Source organism: Trematomus bernacchii, unplaced genomic scaffold, assembly GCF_902827165.1.
Source record: "Trematomus bernacchii unplaced genomic scaffold, fTreBer1.1, whole genome shotgun sequence".
NCBI classification, from domain to species: domain Eukaryota; kingdom Metazoa; phylum Chordata; class Actinopteri; order Perciformes; family Nototheniidae; genus Trematomus; species Trematomus bernacchii.
The window spans coordinates 18235927-18251048 of record NW_022987593.1 but is presented as its reverse complement, the minus strand read 5'-3'; the positions used below and the strand labels follow the sequence as shown (position 1 = coordinate 18251048).

General features: G+C 40.1%; 1 protein-coding gene across 4 annotated transcripts in view; it reads right to left on the bottom strand.

Annotated features, from left to right (window-relative positions):
- The window catches only part of LOC117482039 (B-cell receptor CD22-like), a 33327-nt gene that overhangs the window by 6337 nt on the left and 11868 nt on the right, over window positions 1-15122 (bottom strand). For 3 of the 4 annotated variants that reach the window (XM_034130006.1, XM_034130007.1, XM_034130008.1), the window contains 7 exons: window positions 7624-7980; window positions 7184-7396; window positions 6714-7067; window positions 6104-6331; window positions 5077-5343; window positions 2210-2288; window positions 292-479 (listed from right to left, as the gene is read on the bottom strand). In XM_034130006.1, coding sequence (XP_033985897.1) covers window positions 292-479; window positions 2210-2288; window positions 5077-5343; window positions 6104-6331; window positions 6714-7067; window positions 7184-7396; window positions 7624-7980 — 1686 coding nt within the window. The remainder of the gene's footprint in view (window positions 1-291; window positions 480-2209; window positions 2289-5076; window positions 5344-6103; window positions 6332-6713; window positions 7068-7183; window positions 7397-7623; window positions 7981-15122) is intronic. The other variant, XM_034130009.1, reaches the window with a different exon arrangement.

Genomic DNA, 15122 nt, shown 5'->3' with positions numbered 1-15122 from the left:
AGGATTTTGAGATACCTATTGACATTAATTAAAGTAAACATTAGTTAATTTACAAAATATTCATTAGGTGTTTCGCAATTAGGTAAACATTGCCTACTCTATAAAATGTGATCAGAAGTTACTGCCTGTACATTATTTGTTACCTATTTGTTATCTGGATTTCATGCAATGTGAAGCAGGTAGAGTTGAAGAGAGTATTTATGACCATTCAAATCTTCTCATGCAGAACTAGACAGATTTAAGCTGAATTACAACTGACTGTAAATTACATCGATAATAACCGATACTCACATTTCACATCAATAGAGATGTCTTTAGATGTCTTCCTTCCCAGCTTGTTCTCAGCTGTACAGTTATACTGTACAGAGTCAGAGGGCTGGATGGATCTAAATACAAGCTGTGGTTCTTCACTGAGAGGAGGAAGGCCTGAATTGTTATTCCTCTTGTACCAGGTGTAGTTAGCTGCTGGGTTAGCATCACTGCTACAGGTCAGAGTCACTGGACGGCCCTCCTTTATCTCACCAGAGGGACTCACTGACACAGAGGGGAGCTTTGGAGCATCTGGAGGAGATGCGTTAACATAAAATATTAAAAATGTGTTGCTCACTAGATTAGCACAAAGGGTATCTACATTATTGAATGCTGAATGAACTGGAGCTGCAAATTGGACTTCGAACATGGTTTGACAAAATGCATGTTTGACGGATTTAATCTTTGTCCAAAAGGTGAATAGAATGTAAGTCTTATTATTTAAATGAATTAATATGTAACGTAAATAAATGTTTATGGCTAATTCTGAATCATTATTAGTCATAATAAAGTAATGATTTGTCATTGGTTAAATGCCGTTTAGTGTATCACTTAATCAAGTCACAACTATGAAGTGAGTCATGGAATTTAAGGATTTAGAGATAGCCTTGTAAAGTTAATAACAGTAAATATTAGTTAAATATAACAATATGTAACAGTTGTTTCTCAATTATGTCATCATTAGCAACTGTATAAAATGTGATTAAAAGTTACTGCCAGTTCACTTTTAAATTACCCACTTGTTCCCTGGATCCCATGTAATGTAAAGAATGTTGAGCTGAAGAAAGTAGTGATAATTAACACCTTCTCTAGAAACACTAGACAGATTTAAATAAACTGTCTTACTCACATTTCACATCAATACGGATGTTTGCAGATGTCCCCCTCCCCAGCTTGTTCTCAGCTGTACAGTAATACTGTCCAGAGTCAGAGGACTGGATGGATCTGAAGACAAATTGTGTTCCTTCACTGAGAAGAGGAACGTTTGCATTTCCATTCTTCTTGTACCAGGTGTAGTTAGCTGCTGGGTTAGCATCACTGCTACAGGTCAGAGTCACTGAACTGCCCTCCTCTATCTCACCAGAGGGTCTTGACAAAGAAAGGAGCCTCGGAGCATCTGGAGGAGAAGTGTTAACAGAAAATATTAAGAATGTGTGGCTCACTAGATTAGCACAAAGGGTATCTTTGAACGCTGAATGAACTGCAGCTGCATTTTGGACTTTGAACATGGTTTGACAAAATGCATGTTGGACGGATTGAATCTTTGTCCAAAAGGTGAATAGAATTTAAGTTTTATTATGCAAATAATTAATATGTAATGTAAATAATTGTTCATGGGTAATTCTGAATTCTTATAGGTCATAATAAAGTAATGATTTGTCATTGGTTAAATGCCGTTTAGTGTATCACTTAATCAAGTCACAACGATGAATTGAGTAATGGAATCTAAGGATTTAGAGATAGCCTTGTAAAGTTAATAACAGTAAATATTAGTTAAATATAACAATTTTTAACAGTCGTTTCTCAATGATGTCATCATTAGCAACTCTATAAAATGTGATTAGAAGTTACTGCCAGTTCACTTTTAAATTACCTGCTTGTTCCCTGGATCCCATGTAATGTAAAGCAAGCTGAGCTGAAGAAAGTAGTGATGATAAGTAACATCTTCTCTTGAAACAACTAGACAGATTTAAATAAACTGTCTTACTCACATTTCACATCAATACGGATGTTTGCAGATGTGCTATTCCCCAGCTTGTTCTCAGCTATACAGTAATACTGTCCAGAGTCAGAGGACTGGATGGAGTTGAAGACAAATTGTGTTCCTTCACTGAGAAGAGGAACGTTTGCATTTCCATTCCTCTTGTACCAGGTGTAGTTAGCTGCTGGGTTAGCATAACTGCTACAGGTCAGAGTCACTGAACGGCCCTCCTTTATCTCACCAGAGGGTTTTGACAAAGAAGGAATCCTCGGAGCATCTGGAGGAGATGTGTTAACAGTAAATATTAATTATGTGTTTCTCACTGCATTAGCTCAAAGGTATCTACATTATTGAACGCTGAATAGCTGCATTTCGAGTCATTACAGAGCATTGAATGAGGAACTCATTCCAAAATAACCCTAACTTGAAGGACAGTTGTTGAGTATTTACTAATCACATTTTGTAGAGTACACTGAAAACACTATAACATTGACTTTAATTAAATGTATTATTTCAATAAATTCTTTTTTTTTGCATTAGGTGAGTTGAAAGCAATAATATTAAGTTGAACCTAATATTTTTCATTTTAAAATGTATATTACTGCTTTCAACCAACCTAATACAATTATGTGTAATTTGTTGACATAATACATTTCATTATAGTCAACGTTTCAGTTTTTTCAGTGTAGCTAAGGAATATATTTTAGAGAAACAACCGATTATGTAAATGAATTAATATCTACTGTAAATAATTATTCATGGGTATTTCTGAATTGTTATTAGTCATAATAAAGTCATGATTTGTCATTGGTTAAATCCCATTTAGTGCATTACTTAATCAAGTCACAACTTTTCATTGAGAAATGGAATTTAAGGATTCTCAGGAGGGGGAAGCAGGGAGTTCCTCAAAGTGTTCCTTCCTTCCGAAGGAGTGGCAGACCGGGGTGGTGGTTCCCCTTTTCAAAAAGGGGGATCAGAATCAGAATCAGAATACCTTTATTAGTCCCACAGAGGGGAAATTTGCATCAGAGGGTGTGTGCCAATTACAGAGGCATCACACTACTCAGCCTCCCCGGGAAAGTTTACTCTAAGGTACTTGAAAGGAGGGTTAGGCCGATTGTCGAACCTCAGATTGAGGAGGAACAATGCGGATTCCGTCCTGGTCGTGGAACGACGGATCAGCTTTTTCTCTCGCAAGGATCCTAGAGGGGGCCTGGGAGTACGCTTATCCGGTCTACATGTGTTTTGTAGACTTGGAGAAGGCGTATGACCGAGTTCCCAGGGAGTTACTGTGGGAGGTGCTGCAGGAGTATGGGGTGAGGGGGTCACTACTCAGGGCCATCCAATCTCTGTACTCCCAAAGCGAGAGCTGTGTCCGGGTCCTCGGCAGTAAGTCGGACCCATTTCCGGTGAGGGTTGTCCTCCGCCTGGGCTGCGCTTTGTCACCAATCCTGTTTGTAATATACATGGATAGGATTTCGAGGCGTAGTCGTGGGGGAGGGGGTCTGCAGTTCGGTGGACTAAGGATTGCACCACTGCTTTTTGCAGATGATGTGGTTCTAATGGCTTCATCGGTCTGTGACCTTCAGCACTCACTGGATCGGTTCGCAACCAAGTGTGAAGCGGCTGGGATGAGGATCAGCACCTCCAAATCTGAGGCCATGGTTCTCAGCAGGAAACCGATGGACTGTCCACTCCAAGTTGGGAATGAGTCCTTACCCCAAGTGAAGGAGTTCAAGTATCACGGGGTCTTGTTCTCGAGTGAGGGAACAATGGAGCGTGAGATGGGCCGGAGAAACGGAGCAGCGGGAGTGGTACTGCAGTCTCTTTACCGCACCGTTGTGACGAAAAGGGAGCTGAGCCAGAAGGCAAAGCTCTCTGTCTACCGGGCCATTTTCGGTCCTACCCTCACCTATGGTCATGAAGGATGGGTCATGACCGAAAGAACGAGATCGCGGATACAAGCGGCCGAGATGGCATTTCTCCGCAGGGTGGCTGGCGTCTCCCTTAGGGATAAGGTGAGAAGTTCAGTCATCCGGGAGGGACTCGGAGTTGAACCGCTCCTCCTTCGTATCGAAAGGAGCCAGTTGAGGTGGTTCGGGCACCTAATAAGGATGCCACCTGGGCGCCTCCCTAGGGAGGTGTTCCAGGCACGTCCAGCTGGGAAGAGACCGAGGGGTAGACCTAGGACCAGGTGGAGGGATTATATCTCTTCGCTGGCCTGGGAGCGCCTTGGGATCCCCCAGTCAGAGCTGGTTGATGTGGCCAGGGAAAGGAACGTTTGGGGCTCTCTGCTGGAACTGCTACCTCCGCGACCCGACCACGGATAAGCGGGAGAAGATGGATGGATGGAATTTAAGGATTTAGAGATAGCCTTGTACCGTTAATACAACCCAGTCTCACAGCATTTCGTGTTATAGTCACAACATTTAATCTATTGATTCGTGTTCACCATCACGATTTTCCCCTTTTTTTTCGTGTCACACAGAACGATTTTAAAAGCAATGTATTTCTCTTGGTAGTATGTTTTGTGCCTGCAACACGTCTTTTTGTCCGGTCGGGTCTTGGAAGACCGGAAGCTGTGTGGTTCATAAAAACATGTTCTTTATATATACAGTCTATGGTTCTTACTCAATATCAAGCCACGATTATTGTTTTTAATTTTAATTCGTTTTTGCCGTCAGTGAGGAAAAGAAATGGGGCTCAGAGCCTCTGAATACTGAAATCTGTATTTTTTGTAATTTTTTTTCCTTCTAATTTATTATTCTTTTCTAAATAACACACTGTTATTTACTCAACAATAACACACAATTATCCTTGTTTTTATTTATTTGTTTAATTCCATAATCTCTGGCTTTTTTGGCGTCCGTCAGGAACTGAATTTCAAAATAAAATAACCGGAAACAGATACACACTGAACTGATTACCCAAGATCCTCAGCTATGGTGTAAGCTCGGTAATTGGATTGTTTAGCCGCAATGCACGTTGGGATATGGTGTTTATGCGATATGAAATACGAAAAATACAACTGAATGTAAATTACATAGATAATAACCGATACTCACATTTCACATCAATAGAGATGTCTTTAGATGGCTTCCTTCCCAGCTCGTTCTCAGCTGTACAGAAATACTGTCCAGAGTCAGAGGACTGGATGGATCTGAAGACAAGCTGTGCTTCTTCACTGAGAGGAGGAAGGTCTGCATTGCTATTCCTCTTGTACCAGGTGTAGTTAGCTGCTGGGTTAGCATCACTGCTACAGGTCAGAGTCACTGAACTACCCTCATTTATCTCACCAGAGGGTCTTGACAAAGAAGGAATCCTTGGAGCATCTGGGGATACATAAATAAATTATGGGTGTAAATTGCAATTGTGCAACATGTACATTTAAAGGAGTAAATAGTGTGTCCATATCCCAAGTATGTTGACATTGTAATGTAGATCCTGGATGTGTAACACCTCCTGCTGATGGACACTGACAGCCACAAACACATCTTTATTAATATTAAACTTGAATATCTTAATATTACTTACAGACTAACTCTAACCCTGTATAAAGACTGTGATTTTAAACATTGTGCACTCAGATTTATTCTTGGAGATTAGGATAATACACATCATATTGAGCTGTACTTCTCTCTGTATGACAACCTGTGTATATTTATTTATAAGGCTGTTTTTTCACCTCCTTAATGTTTCTTTTAAAGTGGGCCCACATCATGATTAAATTCTGCGGCAGCTGCCGACTGAGGTTTTTAGTGAGAATCCAGTTTTTTCATCTTGCTCCTGTAACTTGGAATAACATGAAGAACAATATAAAGCTAACCTTTTTTATGATATCTTTTTTTGTGATATTTCTCACTGCCTACAGGATTTTCTGTTATTGTTGATTTTTTTTTTTTACCTCTGATATGTTGTAAATGCGGTCTCTACCAAAATCAATTTAATCTGTATGTTGCTTTACCTAGAAAGCTTTTTGTTTCTATAAATAATACTGCTGCGTCTGCATTACGATCATAAGACTATTGTATGGTTGTTATCTGAGATTGTAATTGTATTGTAATGTCAGGGTTTGTGTATGAGTAAACTCACACACTGGAGGAGAGGGGAAGTCTTGATGTCCTTCCAGAGCACAAGAGACAGTGTCCCTGGGCTGAAACAAGCCTTCATAAGAAGATGTATTCATCGATGTGATTTTCTCTCCGTTCTTGAACCAGACGTAGTTCAGAGAACCAGCTGGACTGCAGCTGCTGTGACACTTCAGCTCTGCCTCAGTAGAATAGTTGTAGACCTTTGCTCTGATCACCTGCACCTGGAGAGCTGGATATTAGTAAAAGAAGCAATATTATTTAACGTCTAAAACTGATGATAAAGTAAATACTGTTATACTTTTATATTTTACTATATTTTTTATTGTTTTAATATTTTTGTTGATCTCTATCTGTGTTTTTAATATTTGTTTTACTTTTATGTATGCACCACGACATCAAGTCAAATTCCTCGTACGTGTCAACCTACCTGGTGATAAACCTGATTCTGATTCTGATTCTGAAATGTACATACCCATTAACACAACAGTCTAAAGTAGGTGAGCAAAAAAGAAAACTCATCCAACAGTAATTACAAAAACTCAACTTCCAGTATTTTCTAATTGTAATGTGTTGGTTTTATACAGTATACATCAGTGAGTGTTGATCAGTACCTGTGACAGTCAGAGTTGTTCCAGGTAAATCACTCCTCCATTCAAAGCTTGGTGTTTTGAATTTGAAGAGATACTGAGCTGAATCTGAGTCTCTCAGGTCAGAGATCCTCAGAGTGGAGCGTCCTCTCTCTGTTTCAAGGATCTGAACACGACCTGCATACTGGGAGTCTTTACTAAGGTCCTCAGGTTGAGAGGGATTCTGTCCCTGATGACTACGCTCAGGACTGAACCAGAACTTTGATGTAATACAGTCATTACTGCTGTACGTGCAGGAAATGTCCACTGATGATCCTTTGGGGGCACCGATACTTCCTTCAGTATAAGTCAGTGTGTTGCTGTCTCGACCAGTGACACCTGAAAAATCAAAATAAATGGTAAACCATTGTTTTACCAGAGTTGATGAGAAGTCACATAGCTATTGCTTCCACTAGAGGGTGTTATGTTAGAATAAGGTAGTGAAGTGAACTCACACACTGAAGGGGAGGGAGAGTTCTCATATCCTTTCACAGAACAGGAATAGCTGTCTAGAAAACTCAAGTCGACTTGAAGAGACGAAGATGTCCCTGTTTGAATCTTTTCACCGTTCTTGTACCAGACGTAATCATTATCAGGTACAACACAACTGCTCTGACACTTCAGGTTTGCACTGCTAGAATCGTTGCTTTCCACCTGCACCGAGAGATCTGTATTTGTGAAGAAGGATCAGGAAGGTTTTTTTTACTGCAGGTCTCCCTTGAAAAAGAGATCGTTGATCTCAATGGGATTTTTCACCTGGTTAAATAAAGGCTACAAACAAGGTTATTTAAGAATAAACTCCCAATATTCATGTATATAAAAACTCATCACATTTATATTATTGTTTTCTTAAAGTTGAACATTTGGAAATGATTGGCATGAATGAAAGTATTACCTGTGAGAGACAAAGTGACTGCAGGTGAACCAGAATATTTTCCATCTGGTTGGTTTGTTTCGATCCAGAACCTGTAGTCAGCTGAGTCACTCTCTCTCAGGTTTTTGATTCTCAGAGTGCAGATGTTGTTTTCACAGATATCCTCTAGACGACCTGCATACTCTGATTCTGTGAACAGATCTACAGGATCACCATCTTTCTGTTTAGTGAACCAGAATGTTTTCTCCACTGTGTTAACTCTGCCTCTCCATGGAGATGGGTATGTGAAGCTGCATCTTATCTCCACTGTTGATCCTTTCACTGCACATACCTCAGTAGAAGTGTAAGTCACTCCCCAGCCACCCTGACCCTGAACCACTGTAACACAGAGCACATCAGAAACTATGATCAGACTCATAACAACATCAAATACCAGACTTTCATTTGTAGTGTTGATGTTTCAGTCCACTTTTCTCGAAACTACTTATCCACTTGCGCCATTCAACTTAAGGCCCTGACATAACAAATCGACACCAAAGAACACGTCCCGACGGACCCGACTGTTGTGTCGCCTCACGTCTCCTCCGTCTTGGTCAAAAAGTCTCACTGGAACACACTGCAAAGACTTCAGCCGACAGCCAAGTAGCACGTACGCACTGCGCATGCGTGAGTGGCAATAAGTATTCGTCATTCAAAAGAGGCAACCGGAAGACAGTCTGCGTGATACAAACAACAAATAGCAAATAGCCACCCTGCAACACACCACCAATGCTACAGCTCGAGCCAAGCAGCACATGAGCTATGCCAATATTTTAACAGTATCGGTGCAGTGCCTTTTCAGTGGGGCAAGATATAGCAAATATGTATGCCTATCCTGCTATTTGTGTTTATTCTTTTAATCACACAGCGTTAAGAAAAAATAAAAATGTGCCTACATAACTGTCAGTTGCAGCCCTAGCATTATTATTGGTTTAACTACTAACAATATATTTTCAAAACATTTTAAAATGACCATCTTGAACAGCTACAACATTAAAATACTTCTAGCCAGATTGTGGAGGATAATGGGAGAATGAAGCCAACCTCACATACTGTATGAAAGGTTGCATGTGAATAGAGGGGCAGAAACCGTCTTGCAAATTTACATTTCATTCTTGAACAATGAACAGCGGTAGAGAGTAACAAAGTACATTTACTTAAAGGGGACCTATCATGCAAAATGCACTTTTGTACGTCTTTTATACATGAATATGTGTCCCCGGTGTTCCAGGGAACTCACCAAGTGTCAGAAAACACAACCCTCTCTATTTTCCTCCATATTCAAATCTCTAAAAAAGGGGCTGCAACGGATCTGATAAAAACTGATCCAGATTTGAACACTGTCCTGACGTCAGGACGGTGGCGCTACGGCTATTGGGCCAACTCCACCAATCAGGAGGAGACAGCCACGGCCATTGCCGTTCGTAAGCGCTGGAGACGCTGTAGTACATATGCCAGGCCAGTAGATGGTGCTGTTGCTCACAGAATCAACCCTTGCAAAAACAGAGCTAACATTTTTCAAATTGAGCGAAATTAGGCATGGCTAAAATGCATGATCTGTTTGGTATTTTGAAAAAAAAAAAGTATAAATATGCCTTATATAGGTATGGTCCTAGACTATATTATTCAAATATAGCATGATAGGTCCACTTTAAGTACTGTACTGCTCCGCTCCAATTCAGGTAAATAGTGTACTTTATACTGCGCTACATTTATTTGATAACTTTAGTAACTTTGAAGATTCAGAATACTACAAAATATAATAAAGAAATAGTTTATCATGTATTATTATAGGTTAAGATAAAATGTTATTGATCCCATGGTGAACTTCAAAAGCTACCCAGCAGTATATAAGTAAGGGATAATGTGCAGCGAGGCGGTCATTATGGGTAAAAGAACACCCGACAGGCCAACACACTCTCACGCCATAAACCTCCAGGAGCGACGCTTGGTCAGGGTCCCGAGGCGTGCAGTTGGGACGCTCCTAGGCTCCTTCAGCTTCATAAACAGACGCAAATAGCTTTCAACTGATTGCAATGTATTCCCATCTGCGGCGGGATTTGACGCTCATGGAAGCACGGCATTCGTTTGTGTCGGTGGCTGTTAAAGGCAATGTGAGCGTCCATTCCCATTGGATAACGGAGAATTGTACACCCGGAAGTAAGTATTCCCATTGCTGTCGATTGATTTGACAGTGATATCTCCACTACTCATCAACTCAAAAACACCAGATTATCCTTGTTAATTAAACGACATTGATAGGTTTTTATTAGGGCTGTCAAGTTAATAACGCGTTAACGCAAAAAAAATTAACGCCACTAATTATTTTAACGCGATTAACGCATGTGTATTTTTTGTCCACGGCCGCCCCGCCCCGTAGTTTCAGAGCGCATCGAGTTTAAAATACCATCTACAAGCTGATGCTGACAGCCCCGCTCCTGCCGCCCGCTTGTGGCAGACCACACTTCAACGCTCACCGGCAGGCCCGGACTGGCCATCGGGAGGACCGGGAGGGTGTGTGTATGTGTAGCGCGAGCAAGGCACACCTTACGTGTTGTTGTTGTTGTTAGCATCTGGTGCTAGCTAGCTGCGCTAACGGATATAAGGAGCTGTTTCAATGAAAACAGAGGAGCGACATTTTGCCAACAACTGCGCCGAGCACTTGACTTTATGCAGGTAGCCAGATAGTGCGCGCAACATGATTGCAGCGTCCAGGCAGCTCCCATTTGGTGTTTATGCGATGTGAAATCCGAAAACATTTAAAAAAATAATAATAATACATTATTCCGAGTGTGCTTGCTTTTCTCTTTGAAAGTCATCACATAACGGCATTGTAATACACGTTTCGGCTGCATTAAATATTACATATCTGCCGTAGTTAACTCTATGTATAGAGCCCTGATGAGAAGACTTCTAGACAAACAGGAACAACTGCCGCCAAAACTGAAAACTTGACGTGGATCTTAAATATATAAGCAATTAAACAACATCTTACATTTCTTTTCACACAATAGGCTACGTCTCCTTGCAGTATCAACACTAATTCGGCTGACTTTTATATTTGATCCAATTGGTAGATTGGCTGTATTTACACCATAACGGTGCACAGCTGATAGAAAGGGACACCTACTGGTTAAAGCACGTTATTGCATTTTATAATTTTATTATTAGATATTAATAGGAGGATGTGCAAAACAGACAACCTAATAAGGCTTTATTTAAACATTAAAGAATACTTTAGGTTAAGGTCTTCTTTTGAATAAGAAAACAGCTTTGGGGGTATAGAAGATGAATATGGAGGGATGAAACCCTCTTTGATGGTCACACATACAGAGCACACAGCACACACAGTGAAATTTGTATCTACAGATAAATATTAAGCCTGACAAAGTACTTAACGTCTAATATATTGCTTTCCTGCAATGTTAACTATGTTTAAGCACTTATTTTAACTGATATTATACATATGTATTATACTCTTATAAGATGTATGTAGATAGTATAAGAAATGTGCAGAATATGACAATGTAATGGTGGAGGTACACACATATTGATAGATGTCTTGTAATGCACTGTTGAGGAACCTGCGACCCAAGTTTTTCATTCATTGCATAACTACACCGTAGTTGTGTATAATATGATATGTCAATAAACCTTAGAAAATCTTGAAATCTTGAAAGGGATGTGCAAAATAGTCATTATATACAGTCTTTAATGTCAATAAACCTTAGAAAATCTTGAAATCTTGAAAGGGATGTGCAAAATAGTCATTATATACAGTCTTTAATTAACTATTAGTAGAGAATAACGACGAGTAAAGAATATACTTTATAGGGATCCTATTAATATCTAATAATAAAATTATAAAATGCAATAATGTGCTTTAACCAGTAGGTGTCCCTTTCTATCAGCTGTGCACCGTTATGGCGTAAATACAGCCTATCTACCAATTGGATCAAATATAAAAGTCAGCCGAATTAGTGTTGATACTGCAAGGAGACGTATTGTGTGAAAAGAAATGTAAGATGATGTTTAATTGCTTATATATTTAAGATCCACGTCACGTTTTCAGTTTTGGCGGCAGTTCCTGTTTGTCTAGAAGTCTTCTCATCAGGGCTCTATAAATAGACAACTACGGCAGATATGTAATATTTAATGCAGCCGAAACGTGTATTACAAATGCCGTTATGTGATGACTTTCAAAGAGAAAAGCAAGCACACTCGGAATAATGTGTTATTTAATTTTCTTTAAATGTTTTCGGATTTCACATCGCATAAACACCAAATCCCAGCGTGCATAGCGGAATATCAGTATGAGAAAAACGGCATCCTTTGACCCTCAGGGAAAAACTTCCAGAGAAAAACCCACAGTTAATATACACACATTCCTTCGCATTTACATTGTAATTTACATTAAAGTATTTTGTGAGGCCTTCTAACATGTTTTTAAATATAACTACGGTTGTAGTTGAAGAGTTTGTAAATTAACATGAACCGAAGCTGTTGCCTGTTGCAATATACAGTCTATGGATGATACAAAGGATTGTGGGTAATGTAATGTCTTCGGCCATCCAAAACTCATAGAAAACGACTTGTTTCTCAAAATTGAAGGGGAAAACGTGACAAAAGCATTGTACACTAAAACCTATCAATGTCGTTTAATTAACAAGGATAATCTGGTGTTTTTGAGTTGATGAGTAGTGGAGATATCACTGTCAAATCAATCGACAGCAAGGGGAATACTTTTCTCCGTTATCCAATGGGAATGGACGCTCACATTGCCTTAAACAGCCTCCGACACAAACGAATGCCGTGCTTCCATGAGCGTCAAATCCCGCCGCAGATGGGAATATATTGCAATCAGTTGAAAGCTATTTGCGTCTGTTTATGAAGCTGAAGGAGCCTAGGAGCGTCCCAACTGCACGCCTCGGGACCCTGACCAAGCGTCGCTCCTGGACGTTTATGGAGTGAGAGTGTGTTGGACAGGCAGATCAGGAGCCTGACGCGAAGCGGAGGGATCTTGATCAGAATGAAGCAGGGTCCTTGAACACAACACAAGCCTAACGTGTCATCACGTGGTATATGTCTGGTCTGACAGGGGTGCAGTTCTGCACCAGAACGCCGCTCCGGCACTTCCAAAATTGCAGTACACATAAGGAGCTGTACACATGCCGCAGTTTTTGCGTGGCTGTGTCTTTAGTTGAAAGCCCAGTGGCGATCTGTTCATCTGTCATACTGATCAGGCAGTCAATAACTTTGTTGTTATTAGCATCTGGTTAGCTAGCTATGCTAACAAATATAAGAAGCTTTTTCTACAACCAGTGAGGTAAAGGCACATATTTATATGATCATTATAGTTATACAAAAATAAGAGAATAAAGTAAACAGGTATAAAATACTATATGACAGTAAAAAAAAGTTGTTTGAAAGGGGAGTGATTTGTAAAATATCCATAAAGAAAAAGAAAATCTGCTTACAGTTCTGTTTCATATGGGTGTTGAGAGATGTATCCATAGATCTCTTCATTTTGCGCTCAAAGTGCACCAGATTGATGGTTTTAACTTCAACATTTAAAAACAAATCTTCCTGGGGGAGCATGCCCCCGGACCCCCCTAGAGGATGTTAGGTCCCCACCCCCCACTTAAATCATGTCCACATGGATAGGAAACTAAATACTTTTGCACACATCTTGTGTCCATACAGATGGAGCGTCTTATTTTGGACAGTTTAAAATGCGAGGGTCGTGATCGGTTCGTGCACGTTCCGTGATGGCCGGCCGGCCCCCAGTCTGACTTGATACCGCCCCCGTGATAAATACATTTAATTATTGTGAAGCCAGCTGCAATGGATCATTGATCCACCAGGGGGTGCAGTGGGGTTCCACACTGGAGTCATGTGTGGAGTCTTGTACAGTATGTCTGGTACTAATGTATAGCGGATCTTTGTTAAGATCCATATGTCACGGATAGGATCATAGTCTGTGCTAAATAAGACATGTAATCATTTACAAAACATCACCATGTTGTTATTTAACAAAATAATGTTGTTTAGTCGAAAAAAAAACGAACGAGCCGGCTCTCCCGATTTTTAATCCTAATTTAATCATCATCATTGATGTTTATGTTCGCCGAATTGACATGAAATCACTGACAAATATGAATATTCTGTATTCAACTTTGAAACGATCAGGATGGGTGTTATTTTTCCCCACAATGACCAAGTCGCTGCAAATGATCCCGTGTATTACATGAACAGGCACCTCACTCGCAATCTGCTCCTCCGCAACGCCTACCACCTACCTCCGGCTGAAATTATGAATGTATAGTAAGGCATAGTAATCATAGATAACACGGCAGGGTCCGTTACAGTTTGTTTTCATCTGATTTCAAATATTTCAAATGTCTGAAGTTAATAAATACATTCTCAGTGTTCAAGTCAATAATAGTCATATAAGAAAAGTACTGATCTAATAACAAAGATTTTATAAGGATTTTTCAATGTTCGACATCGCTCATGTGAAATACAGTAAATTGGATGTTGTGGTGCCGAGAGGCGGGGTATCAAAAGTACAAGCTAAACTTTTATTTAGCATCTGAACACACTTGTAAACAACGTGATGCCCGGGAAGCGAAGACCCGGCGGAAACAGCTGGTCTGGTTCACTAAAATGTCCGTGTACAGTATATCTGGTACTAATGTATAGCGGATCTTTGTTAAGATCCATATGTCACGGATAGGATCATAGTCTGGATCATAGTCTGTGCTAAATAAGACATGTAATCATTTACAAAACATCACGATGTTGTTATGCGCATGTGCGAGATGTTGTGCATGTGCGCATGTGCGAGATGGTCCGCCATGTTGCACAACTCAATTAAAAAAAGTGTGTTGGTGTATGATCACATTTGTATATGAAAATGTCAGAAGTTAATAAATACATTCTCAATGTTTAAGTCAATCACTGAAGATGCTTACGATATCATAAAATCTAAGTGTTAATGATTGTCAGTAGAGATGGGATGGCAGAAGGTGCTACATTCCTGGAATATGTGTACTGAGTCATGCTTTGTTGCGAACACAACAGTGGGGAGCCTTTGTTGCAGTCGCCTCAAAAGACAGAAAAGAGGGAGCCATGCGCCAGTCTTTGAAGCTGTCAATCTCTTCTGTCAAAGACCATTGCAAGACTATTTATGTTTGGATTCTCACTTGAGGAATCTTAACCTGAGCCACAATAAATTGTCTATAAATAGATTCCCAACATCTCAGTTGTATTAAAAATGAATAAGGCCATCTTCACGAAAAGTTCAAAAGCAGCCCCTTGCCATTCTGTCTAATGTTATCTTTGTGCTTTTGCTGTGCTGTCCCTCCTAACCAAACTCGGGGTGTGTGTGTATGTGTGTGTGTGTGTGTGTGTGTGTGTGTGTGTGTGTGTGTGTGTGTGTGTGTGTGTGTGTGTGTCTTTATGACTCAGAATATGAATAA